The sequence below is a fragment of the Hyperolius riggenbachi genome, chromosome 2 (genome assembly GCF_040937935.1).
Source record: "Hyperolius riggenbachi isolate aHypRig1 chromosome 2, aHypRig1.pri, whole genome shotgun sequence".
Classification (NCBI taxonomy): Eukaryota; Metazoa; Chordata; class Amphibia; order Anura; family Hyperoliidae; genus Hyperolius; species Hyperolius riggenbachi.
In genome coordinates, this window is record NC_090647.1 from 395,605,509 (window position 1) to 395,625,358 (window position 19,850).

The 19,850-nt window shown below is 44.8% G+C and overlaps 1 protein-coding gene across 14 annotated transcripts in view; it reads right to left on the bottom strand.

Annotated features, from left to right (window-relative positions):
• PLXNA2 (plexin A2) overlaps nt 1-19,850 on the bottom strand; it is a 3,799,727-nt gene that overhangs the window by 3,368,499 nt on the left and 411,378 nt on the right. For all 14 annotated transcript variants that reach the window (XM_068269767.1, XM_068269773.1, XM_068269774.1 and 11 more), the window contains one exon: nt 19,685-19,819. In XM_068269767.1, the coding sequence (XP_068125868.1) occupies nt 19,685-19,819 (135 nt within the window). The remainder of the gene's footprint in view (nt 1-19,684; nt 19,820-19,850) is intronic.

Here is a 19,850-nt window from a genome sequence, read left to right on the forward strand (position 1 = left end):
CTCACGTCACACACATCTAGTCAGTCACTAACTAAATAAAAGTTACTCTGGTAAATGAACAGATGAAAACACACTCAAGTGACAGGGAAGTGACAGTGAGTGACACAGTAAGAGACTGCCTGATTAGTGTCACACACTCAAAGGCAGCAGCTGCAGAAGCACAGTGAGACTGATAGATGCTGCAGTGCTGACTGTCACTGACTGTATGCTAGTCTAAGTCTAACATTAAAGTAACACAGTAACTGATAAATCATCAAGGACTAATCCCTAACCTACCCACAAGCTACTACTAAGCTACCTAGCAGGCCTAGCCTGCACAGACCTCAGCTAAGCTAGCCTAGCACTGTATAAAGTAAACACACTCAGCTACATTGACTGACTAACACAATCAAATCACTTTCTATACAGCAATACAATCAATGTGTTCAGAATGTGATTAGGATGCAAAATGCTGGTGTAAACAGTTGAAAAGCACTTGCTCTGATGAACAGCAGCACTGGAGATGCTCTCAGAACCACAGAGTCACAAGCAAGTATGAGATTCTCAAGATGGCCGCCGCTTTATATAGAGTAGGGAAAGGCCAGGTTCCCCTCCTCTGATTGGTTGCTAGGGCATCGACTGGGGGCCCTCTGATTGGCCCAATGACGTCATATGACGTAATTTTGCTGACTACCATGGTCACGAGCTCGTGAACACGAGTAACTTGTGATCACAATTGCAATAACGAGTGCTAATTTTTACCTTCTGATTGGCAAAAATGGCTTGTGATCACGAGTTACTCAAGATCACGAGGTCGTGATGAGCACCACTGTTTAGCACCACCTGAACTGGGGCATGGTCAGAGATACCCATTGCTTTAATGTTGGCATCACTGATCTTCGTTATAAAATTTGGGGATAACAATACCAGATCCAGGCAAGAGCGAAAGGCATGTACATGTGAAAAGTGTGTGATATCCCATTCCATGGGATGCAAATGCCTCCAGATATCCACCAAACCCGACCCTACCACAAACGTATCTAAAATTTCTATTTTGTCTACAAATAACTGTCGTGAAGAGAATCTTTAAGTTGCTGTAATGATCTGCTCAGCTGCCTGTGCAGGCAGGCAGCATTTTGACCATTGTTCAGGTCTGGATTCTGCAGGTCTCTGTCAGTTTTGCAGCTTGCTGCTGTTGAGGAATTTGCATACGTTTGTCATGCAAATTGCCTAGCCACATCCTTTGTGGGCTTGCTCTATATATACACCATGTGATATCACAGACCTTCCCTGGTCATAAGGATTCTTCCTGTGAAACACTCTGGAGAGTGTCAGCCTTGCTCATTGTTTGAAGATTAGCTTAGAGTAATTCCTGGGACTGCACTCGGCAGGTTCCCTAGTGCAGTTAGGATTGCATATCTGTTTTGTTTGTCTGTTGCGATTGTCCTGTCCCTGCGGTGGTCGACAGGAGGTCGTTCTGATCTTTGTTCTTGGAGTATAGCTGGAGCAGCGGTTGCTACCAGCTATCTCCTCTATCTGTCTTGCCTGGATCGCACTCGCCTAGCGCTAGTGCTGTGGATCCGTCTGATCTCCATCTCTCTGTCTCCCTGCATCGCACTGGCCTCTTTTCGCTAGTGCTGTGGATCCTATCTCTCGCTTGTCCCTGTTTTCGTGTGTCTGTCTTGTCTGCTACAAACGCTTGCTGGAGGCTCGGTGAGGTAACCGTTAAGCAAGCGCTCGCGTCCTCGTTTTCATGTTTGTCTGTCGGTGGTTAGTTAGGCGTGCTTGTCTCTATTGTGCTTATCACGTGGAGACCGCGTTCAGTTAGCGTTTGTTATTTTCCTTATCTCCTCATTGTATGATTTGCTGTGCCTTTGCTACTCTCGTGCTCCGCCTTGCTGTAGCCTTGTGTCACCTCTCGCGATCGCGTTCCTACTTCATATCTGCTGTGGTGTGTGCACCGTCGCGGGTTGGCGACTAGTTTGGTGCACACACACACAATCTGTCTCTGTGCTCACTCTCAATCGCTTCTCTTGCGATTGCGTTTCTTCCCTTCGTACAATTCCTGTCTGGCGTGTGTGGTAGGGCAGAGGAGCGGTTCCTCTGCACTCCACAGCTCTACCTGCCGACAGGAATTTCCCTCTGCAGGTGCATTGCACCTTCTGCTGGATTCCCGCAAATTACACGCGTGTGGAGGATTTCCGCAGTGTCAGCGCACGTCTTGTGCGCTGATCACGGAGATAATTCCACAATCGTTACAGTTGCCTATCCTCCTTTTGGGAAAGGGACCACATTGAAATCTCCCGCCAGTATAACACAGTAATGCAAAGAGGTCTTCTGAATTTGAGTCGTTAAGTTTTGATAAGAAGGGAATTGTCAGAGGTGGGCACATATATTCCCCATACCATACGTTTCTGATCTCGAGACTCTATTTCAATGAGTCATTAACAGGAGCCATCACTAGAGGAAGCTGCGCGGTTCCCCCTAGTGACGGCTCCTGTTAATGATTCAATGAGTCATTCCCCATGACTCAATGGGCCTGATTCACAAAGCGGTGCAAAGTGTTTGCACGCCTGTGAAAAACCCTTTATCACGCCTAAACTCAGTTTAGGCGTGATAAAATGAAACTCGCGCGAAATTCCTTTGCGCGCGCAATCGCCCGGCGCACGGTGCAGTTCGTGCGATGTGCCCATTAAACCCTATGGGCGAAAGTTTTGCGCGCGGGACTTTGCGCGCGATAAAGAGCAAAAGCGGTGCTAACTCAGCAGTGCACAGCTTATCATGCCTAAAGTCTTTTAGGCGTGATAACTCAGTTATCACCCCTTTGTGAATCAAGCCCAATGAGTCATTAGCAGGAGCCGTCACTAGGGAAAGCCGCCTGGGACCGCGATGTCTGCAGATCGTTGCCGCTGAATAGGTGAGCTTTTCTGCCACTAACTTTTCATTTACAGTGTAGCTGACAGGCTGGAGGCGGAGGACCACACAGCAGACCACACAGTGCTGGAATCCATAGGAAGGTGAGTTGCTCTGCAGTTATTGTTACCGGGGGAGCGGGGACCCGGCAGACCACACAGGGGGACAAGGCAGGGAGTCTCCGAAAATGCGGCGGATCGGCGGTTCACATCGGCAGGCGGTTCTGAAGTCAGGGATTCCCAGCCTTTGGAATATAAGACGCAGGCACTTTTTCTTCCTATTTTGGGGGGGCGAAAAAGTGCATCTTATATTCCAAAAAATACGGTACTTATCCTGGACTCAGCCTCCACCACCCTCTTCTTAATACCCGTTACCTCTTCCTGCAGACTTTTGAGCTGATGTCCAATAGACTCTGAAATCAGCACTGAGGGGTCAGGTTTCAGGAGCGTTACCATCTCTTTAGCCAGTGCTTTGTAGTTAATCGCTGCCTGGGGACCTGAGTCATAATCAGAATCCTAGTCTCCAACATTTGACTCCCGCTCTGCCATATTAACTGAGCCCCATGCTGAAGTGCTTTTAGTCTTTTGCAGCTGTCTCTGCTCTTTCGGTGCCTTCTTGACAAATGTATCCATGTCCGTGGGATCAGGGGTTGAAGTCATCCACCTGGCTTTACAGCAAGTAGGGATTTGGTGGTTCAGGAGATCAGAAGAGTGAGATTGGGAGAGAGCTCACTTCTCATGCAGCCATCGCCCTGGGCGCCTAAACCGGAGGTGTTCCTTTAAATTTAAGGTGATTGTGCACATCTGCATACACATTTCAAAGAACATGGAGACTCACTTTACTGCAAAGAACCCCCCCAGGTGACATGAGTACAGGGGTACAATTAGTACTCCCTCCTTACCCACTCCCTCAATGGGTTAGAGTAAATATAACAACCACAGCATTTTAAAGTAAAACTGAAGCTTCCTGGGAGAAAAAGTCAGATACTCACCTATGGAGAGGGAAGGCTCTGGATCTCATAGAGCCTCCCCACTTCCTCCCTCCATGTCCTTGGTCTACTGCTTCCCGCCCCCTCCCGCCCCCCCTTAACTGCCTCCCCTTCATGTCTGCAAGTGCATCCAAAGTTGTGTGGTTTCGTACTGTGCATGTGCGAGCCAAAACCCTTTTTGAACCTCCATCATAACTTATTTAAAGAGACTGTGTACTGGAAAAAAAAACCTCTGGGGGATAGTGGCTGGATAGTGGAAATGGCTGGATAGTTTACTGGTTAAGGGCACCTCCTTTGACATTAGAGACCAGGGTTCGAGTCCTGGGTAGAGTCAGTACCTCTTCAGTAAGGCGTTCAAGGCAAGACTTCCTAACACTGCAGGGTGGCCTCTTGAGCGTTTCCCTAGTGGCTGCAGCTCTTGAGCGATTCGAGTCTGACTGAAAAAAAGCACTATACAAATGTTCAGGCAGATTACTTAACTCGGGAGAGGGAAGGAGGAGGTCCCAATGAGGCTTCCTCCTCCTCTGTAGCTTGGGGGATTTCAATGCTGGGTCCCCTGAAAGTCCCACGACTAGGGTGCGCCTACGCAAGTAATATTTACCTACTGCGATCCTGCGCAGGCGCACTAGCGGCTCTTCATTCGGGTAAGGCAGAAATAGCCAAACTCGATTGTATCCACACACCTATGGACTATATACCCCAACCCCCACATCTTTCCCTTATTCCCACAATCCCCCCTCCCCATGTTAATGTTTTTGTTTTGCTTTGGCAATGCTAAATGTATTTGGTCCTTCCAATAAAGCTTTTTTGGATTTGGATTTGGATTGTATCCGCTCTTCTGTGGAGGATCAAGGGACTCAATCCGAGCAGTAGAGCGGATATGGTCAGGTTTGGCTATTTCCACCCTAACCATGGATGAGGATGAAGAGCCGATAGTGCACCTGTGCAGGATCGCGGTAGGTAGATATTAACTCTCTGCCGTACGGGGGGGCACAGCGCTGGATTGCCGGAACACCGAAGGATGGGGGAAACCTCGTTAGGATCCAGAGGCTTCCCCCGCCCGAGGTAAGTATCCCCCAGAGGGTTTTTTTTCAGTACAGATTTTCTTTAATTAACCAAAACAGAGGTGATAAGCATGAATTCCGTGGTTTTTTTTAATTCATATAGTTGAAGGTAACATTGTTTTCCACTAAAACACTTATAAATAGATTGGTGTAAGGGCTCAAACCCACTAGAAGACTTTTCTAAGCACTAGTGATTTGAACAAGCTCTTGCTAATGCAATGCGAAGGGGGATTTTTATAAAATAAAATTCCTCAAGTGGGATCACACCCATAGCATTATATTAGCTAGAGCTTTTCAAATCACAAAGCGCTCAGAAAAGCGCTCATAGTGGGTCTAAGGACTAACTCTCACAAGGCAAGCCTCACCTCTGCTGTGGAGGATAAGTTCATCCGAGTCACCAGCCTCAGAAATCGCAGGTTAACAGCAGTTCAGATTAGAGACCAGGCCAATGCCATACAGAGTTCTAGCAGAAGACAAATCTCTAGAACAACTGTTAAGAGGAAACCATGTGAATCAGGCCTTCATGGTACAATATCTGCAAGGAAACCACTGCTAAGGACAGGCAACAAGCAGAAGAGACTTGTTTGGGCTAAAGAACACAAGAAATGGACATTAGACCAGTGGAAATCTGTGCTTTGGTCTGATGAGTACAAATTTGAGATTTTTGGTTGCAACCACCGTGTCTTTGTGCAACGCAGAAAAGGTCTCTACATGCCTGGTTCCCATTGTGAAGCATGGAGGAGGAGGTGTGATGGTGTGGGGTGCTTTGCTGGTGACACTGTTGGGGATTTATTCAAAATTAAAGGCATACTGAACCAGCATGGCTACCACAGCATCTTGCAGCGGCATGCTATTCCATCCATTTTGCGTTTAGTTGGACCATCATTTATTTTTCAACAGGACATTTGTTAGAAATCCTGAGGAATTTTTATCATTTTTATTTTTTATGATCTTATCTTTTAATAGTTTTTATATATGGATAAATACATATACAAACAAACAGTAATTTGGACTTCAGCGCTGTTCTCTTTTTTCTAATTTATTCTTACTGTTTGGAGGGGGCAAAGGGGATACCCCACACCTTGAGAACTAGGCAGCTATTCAATTGGGAGGGCAGGGCAGGTCAGGGGAGCAGCGCCTTCCTACTTCCTTGCTTTTGGCTTCCAGTACCCACCAGTTTCCCTGGTGAGGTCTAGCACTGTGTTTTACTAATAGTACCCACCAGCTCCTCTGGTGAGGTCTAGTTAAACTATCTAGCTTCTGTTTCAGCTAGTACCCACCAGCATCTCTGGTGAGGTCTAGCACTATTGTTGCAGATAGTACTCACCAGCTCCTCTGGTGAGATCTATCCGTTTATACTACTGTTTGTAACGATTGTGGAACTTTCTCCGTGATCAGCGCACAACGCGTGCGCTGACACGGCAGAAATCCTCCACGAGCGTATATTTGCAGGCACCCAGCAAAAGGTGCTGCGCACCTGTAGAGGGAAATTCCTGTCGGCAGATGGCGCTGAGGAGTGCAGAGGAACCAATCCTCTGTACCTCCACAAATGCCAGACAGGAATTGTACGAAGCGCAGAACGCAATCGCAAGAGAGGCGATTGCGAATGAGAACGAGCAAAGGGACAGGTTGTATGTGTGTGCGCCAATCCAGTCGCCACCCCGCGACCGCGCACACACAACAGCAGATATGAAATAGGAACGTGATCGCGAGAGGTGCGATCGCCAGACGTGACACAAGGCAGATCAGGACAGAATCCGAGGTTAGCAAAGGCACAGCAAATAATACAATGAGGAGATACGGAAAATAACAAACGCTAGCTAACCGTGAACACCGCACTCATTCGCAACAGTGCACGCGGTTATGCGCGGTCTCCACGTGTTAAGCACAATAGAGACAAGCACGCCTAACTAACCATTAACAGACAAACAAGAAACAGAGGACGCGAGCGCTTGCTTAACGGTTACCTCACCAAGCCTCCAGCAAGCGTAGCAGACAAGACAGACACACGAAAACAGGGACACGCGAGAGATAGGATCCACAGCACTAGCGAAAAGTGGCTAGTGCGATCCAGGTACAGAGTAGCAGAACAGAAGGATCCCCAGCGCTAGCGAAAAGTGGCTAGCGCGATCCCAGAAGACAGAACAGAAGGATCCCCAGCGCTAGCGAAAAGTAGCTAGCGCGATCCCAGAAGACAGAACAGAAGGATCCCCAGCGCTAGCGAAAAGTAGCTAGCGCGATCCCAGGAGACAGAACAGAAGAGATAGCTGGTAGCAACCGCTGCACCAGCTATACTCCAAGAACAGAGATCAGAACCATTTCCTGTCGACCACCGTTGGGACAGGACAATGGCAACAGGCAAGACAAGACAGAACAGGCAATACAGATAATACAACCTGACTGGGCTAGAAGGGGAGCCTAAAGCAACCCCCAGGAATTAACTATACTAGATAGCAATGGCTGACACTCCAGCAGTGTCCATCAGGAACAGACCATGGAAAGGAAATGACCAGCAAAGCCTTCTGGGAAACATAAAGCTCTTATAGTGCCAGTCATCAAAGAAGGCAGGTAGGGGATTTGCATAACGAATGTATGTAAATTCCCCAGCAAGAGAACAGACCAGAACTTGCAATGGAAAGACAGGTCTCTGTTCCAGAGTCCTGCAGCATGCAAACCTAAACAATGGTCAAAAGGCTGCCTGCCTGCGCAGGCAACCTGAGCGGATTCTCACACTGTTGCACCAAACACTATTCACCTCAGTATCTCAGCCTTCTATACTTGCATTATTGGTGATACTGCAGATCACCACATAATCAGGTATAGAGTCTGTATTATTGGTGATTCTGCAGATCACACAATAATCAGACGTCTGTGTTGCTACACCGATCGTTACAGTTTGGATGCCTTCAGTGTGAATCTACAATGTTCATAGTCATGAAAATAAAGAAAACTCTTTGAATGAGGTGTGTCCAAACTTTTGGTCTGTACTGTATATATATATACAGTGGTGTGAAAAACTATTTGCCCCCTTCCTGATTTCTTATTCTTTTGCATGTTTGTCACACTTAAATGTTTCTGCTCATCAAAAACCGTTAACTATTAGTCAAAGATAACCTAATTGAGCACAAAATGCAGTTTTAAATGATGTGTTTTATTATTTAGTGAGAAAAAAACCTCAAAACCTACATGGCCCTGTGTGAAAAAGAAATTGCCCCCTGAACCTAATAACTGGTTGGGCCACCCTTAGCAGCAATAACTGCAATCAAGCATTTGCGATAACTTGCAACGAGTCTTTTACAGAGCTCTGGAGGAATTTTGGCCCACTCATCTTTGCAGAATTGTTGTAATTCAGCTTTATTTGAGGGTTTTCTAGCATGAACCGCCTTTTTAAGGTCATGCCACAACATTTCAATAGGATTCAGGTCAGGACTTTGACTAGGCCTCTCCAAAGTCTTCATTTTGTTTTTCTCTAGCCATTCAGAAGTGAATTTGCTGGTGTGTTCTGGGTCATTGTCCTGCTGCAGCACCCAAGATCGCTTCAGCTTGAGTTGACGAGCAGATGGCCGGACATTCTCCTTCAGGATTTTTTGGCAGACAGTAGAATTCATGGTTCCATCTATCACAGCATGGCTTCCAGGTCCTGAAGCAGCAAAACAACCCCAGACCATCACACTACCACCACCATATTTTACTTTTGGTATGATGTTCTTCTGCTGAAATGCTGTGTTACTTCTACGCCAGATGTAACGGGACACGCACCTTCCAAAAAGTTCAACTTTTGTCTCGTCGGTCCACAAGGTATTTTCCCAAAAGTCTTGGCAATCATTGAGATGTTTTTTTAGAAAAATTGAGACAAGCCTTAATGTTGTTTTTGCTTAAAAGTTGTTTGTGCCTTGGATATCTTCCATGCAGGCCGTTTTTGCCCAGTCTCTTTCTTATGGTGGAGTCGTGAACACTGACCTTAATTGAGGCAAGTGAGGCCTGCAGTTCTTTAGATGTTGTCCTGGGGTCTTTTGTGGCCTCTCGGATGAGTTTTCTCTGCGCTCTTGGAGTAATTTTGGTCGGCTGGCCACTCCTGGGAAGGTTCATCACTGTTCCATGTGTTTGCCATTTGTGGATAATGGCTCTCACTGTGGTTCGCTGGAGTCCCAAAGCTTTAGACATGGCTTTATAACCTTTACCAGACTGATAGATTTCAATTACAATACTTTTGTTCTCATTTGTTCCTGAATTTCTTTGGATCTTGGCATGATGTCTAGCTTTTGAGGTGCTTTTGGTCTACTTCTCTGTGTCAGATAGCTCCTATTTAAGTGATTTCTTGATTGAAACAGGTATGGCAGTAATCAGGCCTGGGGGTGACTACAGAAATTGAACTCAGGTGTAATAAACCACCTTTAAGTTATTTTTTAACAAGGGGGGGCAATCACTTTTTCACACAGGGCCATGTAGATTTGGAGTTTTTTTTCTCACTAAATAATAAAAACCATCATTTAAAACTGCATTTTGTGTTCAATTAGGTTATCTTTGACTAATAGTTAACGGTTTTGATGAGCAGAAACATTTAAGTGTGACAAACATGCAAAAGAATAAGAAATCAGGAAGGGGGCAAATAGTTTTTCACACCACTATATATATATATATATATATATATATATATATATATATATATATATATATATACACACCTCTTGTATATTTATATGAATAAATAAGGAATATGCGGCTGCAATAGAGAGAAAATTAGAGAATCCTTGGATATTGATGGCATTTCAACATTCAATACTACTGATACACACTCAAATCCGGCACATGCCAATGTCATAATCAGTGAAATGGGCAACCTTGAAAGCCTTTTGGAAAAAGACATTAAACACAATCTGGATGTTTATTTCATGAAAATGTATCAAAAAGCTAAAATAGTGTCAAAAGGTCTAAGATCTGTTATAATTTAAGTAGGCCTCAGTTATTTTGCCTGAGGTTTAGGTAAAAGGCTGGTTCACAGAATATACCTTTAAAATAGAGTTTCTTGTGATGCAGGCAGAAGCATCTCAGTGTCTGCTTGAAGCAGATGATACAAGCAGATACTGAGAACATGTTCCTGAAGGAAGGCCACAGGCCTACACTGCCCCAGACACTGCCCCATTCTAAATTAATCAAATTCAGGCGGGATCAGGAAGACTACCAGCATGGCTTTACAAGAGTATGGAAATGCCCCCTATCTTATACTTCACAAAATCCAAATTCTGACCCACCATTACCAACCATCATTAACAATAATAATATACCTAAAACACAACCAATAACCAACCCACCAATATCCAGAAAGCCACTTCTGCCTACTCCCCCAGTACCTCCTCTGTACATTAACCCACAACAGTCCCAATATACCACCTATGCACAAATAGTCCACAAGAAACCCCAACCATCACATATTCAGTGGGACCATCAAACCCTCCCACATTTGATTAAGAAACCTTGCCATTGCTTTTTAAAGGTGATATAACAGGTAAACTAATACAACTGCACTTTTAGTCTCCATCAGCTGAAAACACTGCTTATAAGATAGACCCAGTCTTCTTTGTTTATTACATGCAATCAGTGCCTTTTGGTACCACTCTATCAGAAGAGCCAGATTCTTGTGTGTTCATCTTTAGAAGGTGCTAACATGCATGGTTTAATCTGTGCTCAGGTTAGGACAAGTATAGCCAGCATCATACAGCATATGCGGGAAGAACAACTCCATGCTTATACTAAATGCTGGAAGTTGGTTTGCAAGTTGCTAAATCACAATCCATTGCAAGTCTGGAAGCCCAGATTTACACTTTTAAATGGAGTCCTACATATATTATATACCCCTCTCACTTTGAGTATTACCCACTTATGGTGATCATTATCTAGCTGCTATGCATCTTGGTCTATTAACACATTTTCATACTGATGGGGGATTGGCTAATTCAATCCCTGTTTCATGTGACATTGTGTATTTAAAACCTGTTACTCTGTAACCAATATTTTAGCCTGATGAAAGAGAGTTGAGCGCTCGGAAACGCGTTGCTTTTTATTAGAATAAATACTTTTAACTACACTACAAGGCAGCCGCCTTTTATCCTTTCTACCACGCACCTGCTTGTCAGTTCACAAACCTCCCTCCAGCTGCCTACTGCTTGCTTGTGCGAGACACGCAGGCAGTTTTATGCGCAGCGTAAGAGGAACAGCTATGGGATCGAACGTGGCCCCGTCCTATGCAAATTTATTTATGGGACAATATGAGTAGAGTTTTATTTATACCAATGCCTTATTTCATCAGCATATGTAAGAAAAGGAGAGAACCGAGAGCCCAGTATAGTGTAGTATGTTCAGGAAATTGGAAATTTAGAATCGAGTAAAATAATACTCACAAACCCGGGTTACCTCCAGGCAACCACTGTATAGGCAGGTGAGGAGATTGTCCTGTCCTCACTCAGGAATAAGAAGTCGCTCTCTGTAGACTTAGGAAAAAAGGGGGTATCCCCCTCCACCAAGGGTGGATATTAGACGTATAGTAGAAAGGAAAAGAGGCGCCAACAGGATAAAACAATAATTTAAAATATTAAAAATTGCTTGGGAGGCAGTAGTGGGTTTACCTCCTATAAGCAGACACAACAGCTGTGTATTTCAGACAAATAACATTTATTGGTACACTCCAAATTGCAACGCGTTTCGCAGGCCTACACCCGCTTCATCAGGCAAAATGTGACAGGAGTACACAACAGCGATATGTTCAGATTACACCTGGCGCCTTAGACTAAGGCGCCAGGTGTAATCATATCGCTGTTGTGTACTCCTGTCATATTTTGCCTGATGAAGCGGGTGTAGGCCTGCGAAACGCATTGCAATTTGTAGTGTACCAATACATATTATTTGTCTGAAATACACAGCTGTTGTGTCTGCTTATAGGAGGTAAGCCCACTACTGCCTCCCAAGCAATTTTTAATATTTTAAATTATTGTTTTATCCTGTTGGCGCCTCTGTTCCTTTCTATTATTTCATCAGCATGCTAAGTGCTGGTTTCGTTATATAGACGACATATTTTGCATTTGGGCGGGGCCACGTTCGACACTGGACAATTTCATTGATGAGCTGAGAGACCGATGTCCTGCAATCATACTTACAGCCCATACAGATGTGGATAGGGTTCCCTTTTTTGGATACGATGGTGTACAGGTCGGGGGAGCGTTTGCTCACTGACCTGTACACCAAACCCACAGATCGGAATTCAATTTTAGAATTTGGAAGTTTCCATCCACAACATGTGAAAGACAACATCCCCTCAGGACAAATAAAGAGGGTAAAGAAAATTGTGGCAGATCTGACTATTTGTGACCAGAGGGTTGAACAGATGAGAGAAAGGTTTAAAGCAAGGGGATATCCGGACAGACTGTTAAATAAGAATGGAACGAGAGGACATAAACAAATCGGTCGAACGAGTATACCTTTTGTCAGTACCTATAACAGTCAGAGCCAACAAGTTGGACAAATTGTCCGCAAACATTGGAGGATTTTGTCTGAATCCTTCCCGCAGGTACAGGAGTTCAGATACCCGCCCCTGATGTCCTTTCGGAGACCACCTACCCTTAGGGATAAGGTTGTCCATACTTATAAAGAGAAGGTGGCAGTGGGCAGAAATGGGACCTATCTATGCCTACACTGCCACATGTGTAATAATGTTACAAAAGGAGATGTATTTGTTCACCCTTCTAGTGGACGCAGATTTCAGATTAAAGGCCATTTCACTTGTGAGTCTAATTTTGTAGTTTACTTAATCAAATGCCCTTGTGGCTTGGGATATGTGGGTAAAACCACACAACCACTAAGGGACAGAATTTCATCACACAAATCCACTATTAGAGGAGATAGTAGGGATCAATCTGTAGCATGTCATTTTAAGGAGTGTAGACATGGGGTTTCTCAGCTTAGGGTGCAGGTCATCGACCATGCACCTTTGTGCATGCGCAGGGGAGATCGACATAAACTGCTTTTAAAGAAAGAGGCTATGTGGATTAGGAAATTGGGCACTCTGGGGAGGGGGGGACTTAACAAAGATTATGACCTATTACCGTGTGTTTAGGTGTGCTACTGTTTAATCCTGTGTATTCGGACCATAAGACGCTCCGGACCATAAGACGTACCTAGGTTTAGAGGCCAAAAAACAGGGAAAAAAATATATTCTAAACCTGGTGTGTCCATGGTGCAGGGGCATCTTGTGGAACATCTGCCACCAAGCTGTGTCTTCGGCACACCTCAGCAAAAGGCAATCCTTGATGCTCCTCCAGCTGAGTAACCTCCAATGCCCCCATTGTCTAAGTTTCAAAGTAAACTGGGACTGCAGATGTCAGAGCTATATAAATAAATAATTTCGGTGGCTCAGATGATACAATTAACTGTTTTGTTCATTAATACGTTTTCTGTAATGTAGTATAAATTCTTGTAGGCCATAGCTAAACTAATGCTTACAGCAAATGCCAACTAAGTGAATAGGTACAGTATATACAAATAAATAGCCCGGCGTTTGGTGCCCCCCGCCCATAGAAAATCCATGCAGCTCCCAGGTAAGGTAATCTTCCCTTGCACCACTGAATCATTGAATCCAAATAAACAGCCCGGCGTCTGCTACATAGAAATCCTGGTGCATCTAAATCACCAGCAATCCATACTTGCACACCTGAACCTGAAAATCCTGATAGACAGCCCGGTGCCTCCCGCTGCTAAAGTATCGGTAATCCAAACCTGCACAAAAGCCCTTACCCAAATAGCGAGACGCTCCGAGTCCTCCTCTTCATGTGTGTTCTTGGTTGCATCGCCGCTAGCCGCCAGCGTGACCCCGGGCAGGACATGTGCACGTGCGCACCGATCGCATCATTGAAGTCGCCGCCAAACTAGGAAGTGCTTGCCAGCCAAGAACCAATCACGCACGGGGGCGCTGCCACAGACAGCCAATGATGCTGCTTACTGCTCCTGATTCCTTTCCTGATAGGAGCCGGTAGTTCCGCGGGCGGGACCAATGGCTCCTATCAGGAAAGGAATCAGGAGCAGTAAGCAGCATCATTGGCTGTCTGTGGCAGCGCCCCCGTGCGTGATTGGTTCTTGGCTGGCAAGCACTTCCTAGTTTGGCGGCGACTTCAATGATGCGATCGGTGCGCACGTGCACATGTCCTGCCCGGGGTCACGCTGGCGGCTAGCGGCGATGCAACCAAGAACACACATGAAGAGGAGGACTCGGAGCGTCTCGCTATTTGGGTAAGGGCTTTTGTGCAGGTTTGGATTACCGATACTTTAGCAGCGGGAGGCCCCGGGCTGTCTATCAGGATTTTCAGGTTCAGGTGTGCAAGTATGGATTGCTGGTGATTTAGATGCACCAGGATTTCTATGTAGCAGACGCCGGGCTGTTTATTTGGATTTAATGATTCAGTGGTGCGAGTGAGGATTACCGGCACTTTAGCAACCAGCCACTGGCATTTCTACGTGGGGGGCACCAGGTGCCTGGCTGTGTATTCGGACCATAAGACGCACTGACTTTTTCCCCCCACTTTTGGGGGAGAAAAAGTGCGTCTTATGGTCCGAAAAATACGGTATATGTATTTTATTTATTTACAGGTGACTGATGTACATTTATCTGGCGTGGGTGGCCTTTGGCTTCAATTCTCCCTTTCCCTTATTGAATCGCTGATCTGCTCGTTTTGGGTGAGTGTGGGCTGGTCTCCCGTTCCTCTCCTCCCATTAAAGTATAAATATGAATTGTATTATGTATTGATTTAGTGAGGTGGCGACTTCCTCTCGTATATCTGGCGTCCTGTTGCCAGGTTACGAGTAAGCAATGCTGTGATTGGTTTGACGCGGTACGCGTCATGTTGCCCCACACGTAGTTTGATGCATAGACGCCAAGGGGCGGGAGGATCGGATAGCTGGCCGCGCTCGCGCTCTCGCGAGACAGACGGCTGATGGAGAGCGTTCCTAGGTAGAACATAAGTGGGAGGCAAACATGGATGACGCTATGAGGAGGCGTAGACAGATAAAAGTTTTGCATATTATGCCTGAGGTTCTCTATCAGGTCCGCCGGTGGCTTCACACGCCGGATTGGTTACATGCTGGTCACCTGGTCTCTTTGTTTAGTGTATAAGGAGTTGATATATGGGGATTGTGTATTGATGACTGGCTACACAGCTTGAGAAAGGGCAGATAGCCTGAAACAGCGGAGCTGTCGCTGAGTGCCTACATACTATGGAATTTTATTGATTTCTAATAAAAGAGCTTTTATTGAAGACGGTGCTGAATCGTTGGAATATTGTCTGGGAGACACCTGAGGTGCACAGGTGACTGGAGTCTACAGCACGTCAGAACTTCTCTCTGGTCCACCATTGGTGTTTGCCACACACTTTTCTGCATAACATAACAATAACAGCACATTAAACTATGCTACAATAAAATATGCCACATTCATAAAAGTGCACATTAACTTCTCATAAGAAAAACAGGGAAAAAAAATCTAGATTAGCTAGCTACTTTTATACAAATTGCACACTATATACAGAATCTAAATAACTAGACAATGGTAGCACAAACTCAAATCACAATAACAAGTCAGATAGTAGATCATCAGAATGTAGAGAAGGGCAGAGAAACCCACCAGCAGCAGAAAACAAGCTAACTGAAATTATGGCATAGTTCAGGGGCATGTCAAGGTCAAATAGGATGTGGTCAAGCATTCCAGATAACTGAACTGCAAAGTGGGACTTGAAAGCTTACAATTCCAGATAAACAACAACATCCTCAGGCAATACATAGAACTGCTAAAAGAAACCTGCTGATGAATAGTGGAATTCCACAAAAGGCAGGCAGGTAACACCACAGGCAGTTAGAGCAGGATACAGCAGCACTTTAAACAGCAGCCCACCAAAACACAGACTGGCACCTCTTCAATCTGTACTGAACTCTGAAACTCATCTCATCTGCATTTCCTTCTGCTGCTTGGTGTTGTTCCTCTTTGCCAGTCTCTCTATTGGAAGGATCTGGTTCAGACTCCTAAACCTCTCTTAAAAATCACTCCATAAGTTGTCCTCCCCATGGGCCATATGCAATTCAATTTTTCACCTGAGTTTTCTCCTAGGAGATAATTTTTCATCTTCGATTTGAAATAACTTTCCAGCACTTTTCAACTAAAAAAAGTACCAAAAGATAGGTGAAAAGTACTATCAAAATTATTTTGAGTAGTAGTTTGCTTGCTGGTGGCTTAAAAGGCATTTTATTGACAAGTTTAAAATTATCACCTAGGAGAAAACTCAGGTGAAAAAGTGAATTGCATATGGGCCCATGTGTTTTCTCACTAGGGCCCATATGCAATTAACTTTTCCACCTGAGTTATCTCCTAGGAGATAATTTTCATCTTCTCTTTAAACTAAATGTTCTGCATTTTACAATTGCAAAAGTACCCAAAGGTTGATGAAAAAGTACTATCAATTTTATTTTGATTATTTTCTTGTTTGGTGATGGCTTAAATGGCATTTTATGACAAGCTGTGAAAATGTAACCTAAGTCTAAACTCAGGAGAAAAGTGAATTGCATATGGGCTTAAGTTTCATATACTATCCTGCAATCTTTTCTTCTCACACGAAACCCTCCTATACTCCATTTTGGTCATCTTCTCTCACTCTAACATGCAGGACTTCTCACTAAAATGTAGATAAAAAAAACGAAATCACTAGAATCTAAACAGTTATGTTCAGGGTCTGTTGGTGTTGACTGCTGTTTCTGCTTTGATAGCATCATTCAGGCCTGGAACCCACTGAAATCCGCAAACGCAAAACGCAACCGCTAGCGTTTTGCATGAGCGGTTTGCAAGCGGATTCATGCGAGTTTTCAGTCGCGTTTTGCAACAGTGTATTTTTTTCCTCAGCGGTTGTGTAGCGTTTTGCGTTTCGCGTTTTTATCCTGATTGGTCCTGTGAATTATTTTTAATTTTGTTACAGTGTGCTGAACCGCAAAACGCTAGCAAAACCGCTCAGTTTAGGTTTTGCTGAGCGTTTCTGCTAGCGTTTCAATACTTTACATTGAAGCGCTAACGCTCCCAAAATGCTGCAGGTCCTGCGTTTGCGTTTCTGGGAAACGCAAACGCTCCTGTGGAAGTTGCCCCATCCATTAACATCAGCTGAGCGTTTTGGCAATCGCAGCGCTGCCAAAATGCTCAAAAAAAACGCTCTTGTGGGTTCCAGCCCTCACACTGTGTAGCACACAAGAAGAAGAGCACAGATTAAAATTATCTTTTTATGATTTCAGCCCATAGCAGTGATAGTCTATAATGCAGGAAGTAGTCAATGCCTGGACCTCTGGCTATGAGCGTTATAAGCTATTTATTTAACACCAGCTTATCAAGAAGCTTCTGCACAGACACAAACAAGCTATTAAACTGCAAAATTACAGAGATATATGAAGTTATGTGTGTTTGGAGTCAGGCAATGAAAAAAAGCAGGTGTCTGTTTACTTAATGACATCTCACAAGTGATATTTTACTGCATACTTATTTTTAGCACTCCCCACCCCACCCACAGAGAACATAATGTGAAATAGAAGTTGCACACCTGGATGTTTCAATAAACGCAATCTTTACAATATGCCTAATCAGGGCCGGATTACCGACCAGGCAACAAAAGCAGTCGCTTCAGAGTCAAAGGGGCCCCATCAGCACATAAACCAGCCCTCGCCATCCTGACAGCGGTGGCTGGATGGTATAGTGGTTAAAGGGACTCTGAGCAGTGCAGTAACTATGGAAAGATGCATATCATTTTAAAGCTCTCTTTCTCCTCTTTCCAATGATATATAAACCGCCGCCCTATGCCTTTTAGTTTTCGCTATTTTCGTGATCGAAATCGCGGCCACTGCAATTTCGATTGCGAAAATAGCGAAAACTAAAAGGCGTAGGGTGTCAGTTTATCATTGGAAAGAGGAGAAAGAGAGCTTCAAAATGATATGCATTTTTCCATAGTTACATTGTATTACACAGGACGACTTTTCTCCAAAGTCGGCAGCTCGATTCAGCACAATGCAATGAAATATAAGGAACCCAGGGGGATATAATTACAAACATCATGCTGGTAGGTGTGAGGATGTAATTAATTAGTTGTGGGTATGTTTAAAGGCATACCCACAGGCACTGCTTGGAGTCCCTTTAAGGGCTCTGCCTCTGACACAGGAGACCAGGGTTCGAATCTCGGCTCTGCCTGTTCAGTAAGCCAGCACCTATTCAGTAGGAGACCTTAGGCAAGTCTCCCTAACGCTGCTACTGCCTATAGGGCGCGTCCTAGTGGCTGCAGCTCTGGCGCTTTGAGTCCGCCAAGAGAAAAGCGCAATATAAATGTTATTTGTCTTGTCAAATGATGCCGTGCACTGCTGATTGTCTTCAGAGCCAGGCTCTCCTCCTAGGTCCCCCTCCTGCTACTGTGCGGTCTGCCGCTGCCCACTCCTCCCTCCCTTCCCACAGAGAACCACAGCTGCAGCAAGAATGATAGCAGCAGATGGCAAACGCTCACTCACCTATGCATGATCCAAGCGATAGAGATCCCGTCATCTGAAACCCATCTGTCTCTTCTACAGTGCAGCCGCTCACTCTGAACTTCCTGATTCTCAGATCAGACAGGAAGTAGGAAGTAGTAATAGTAGTAGTAACAGAGTGGCAGCACTCTAGAAGAGACAGATGGGCCTTGGATAACGGGACCTCTATTGCTTGGATCGCAATAGGTAAATGTGAGTCATCTGGTGCTGTCATTCACCCCCGCTGCGGCTGCCTTCTCTGCTGGACTATCGTATTCACTGGGATGGAAGCTGCATGGTGGCTGTCTAGTTTGGGAGAAAATCGGTTGTTCGGTGGTGGTTATGTAATTCTGTCTGGGGAATGGGTTCCGGTTTGGCGGTGTCCAGAGCTTTCTGCTATTGCCAGGCTGGAGATGCAGGGGAAAAGTGGTGCTGCTGTGATATCTGGCGTCCTCTTCACAGGGGTGCCCCAGCCCCTGAGTGCAAATGTTCCAGCCATTCATCTCTCACTCTGCATTTTGCCGCTGCTATTCCCTGCATTGTGCACCCACAGAGGAAAGCAGGCTGTTGCCCATAGCATCTAGTAGCTCGGCTGCCCCGGTGTGTGCGGCATGTTGCTGTGCAGCTGCATCTTCTGATTCTATTACGACATGATGGGGGGGGGGGGGGCGAATCAGTTACTTTGCTTAGGGCCCCATTTAGCCTTAATCCGGCTCTGTGCCTAATGCCAATACTGCATGTCTAGCCTGCTTCCTAGGAGGTTTTATGGAAACATACAAGGTATGCATGATAAATATATATATTAGATGATACTGGAGTTTCCTTAATGTTGAAATGTTGTATCCAACATTTGATGAATTATAAAGAATTATTACAGGATTATAGATGTTCTAGATGGAATAGTAGGTGAACGAGGGCAAGCCATTTTTTTTTTTTGTACAGCAAATTCTGTTTTTCGGCATAGAACATTTAACTGATGCAGAGTGTGTGGACATTAACATTATGTTTAAAAGAAAACTTGGAATTAATTTCTCTGTCACTGTTATAACCAACCACAATATTGCAATGACGTTATTACAAAAGACACTCAGTACCTTTCAGATATTTCTCAAAATTGTGAGCAGAAAAGCATAAATGCATTTTGAAATGAACAGATATTTATGTCAGCTTATTTCCTTACCTGCCTTTCTGACATGACATAAAGGTATCTATAGTCTGTGGAAAAAGCCATGTCCCTTAGAATTGAACTTCCATCTCTCATCACAGCCACCACTTCATACTGAACACCACCAAATGGAGGTCCATCAGCACGAATCTGAAGAGTGAAAAAAAATAAATATTACTAA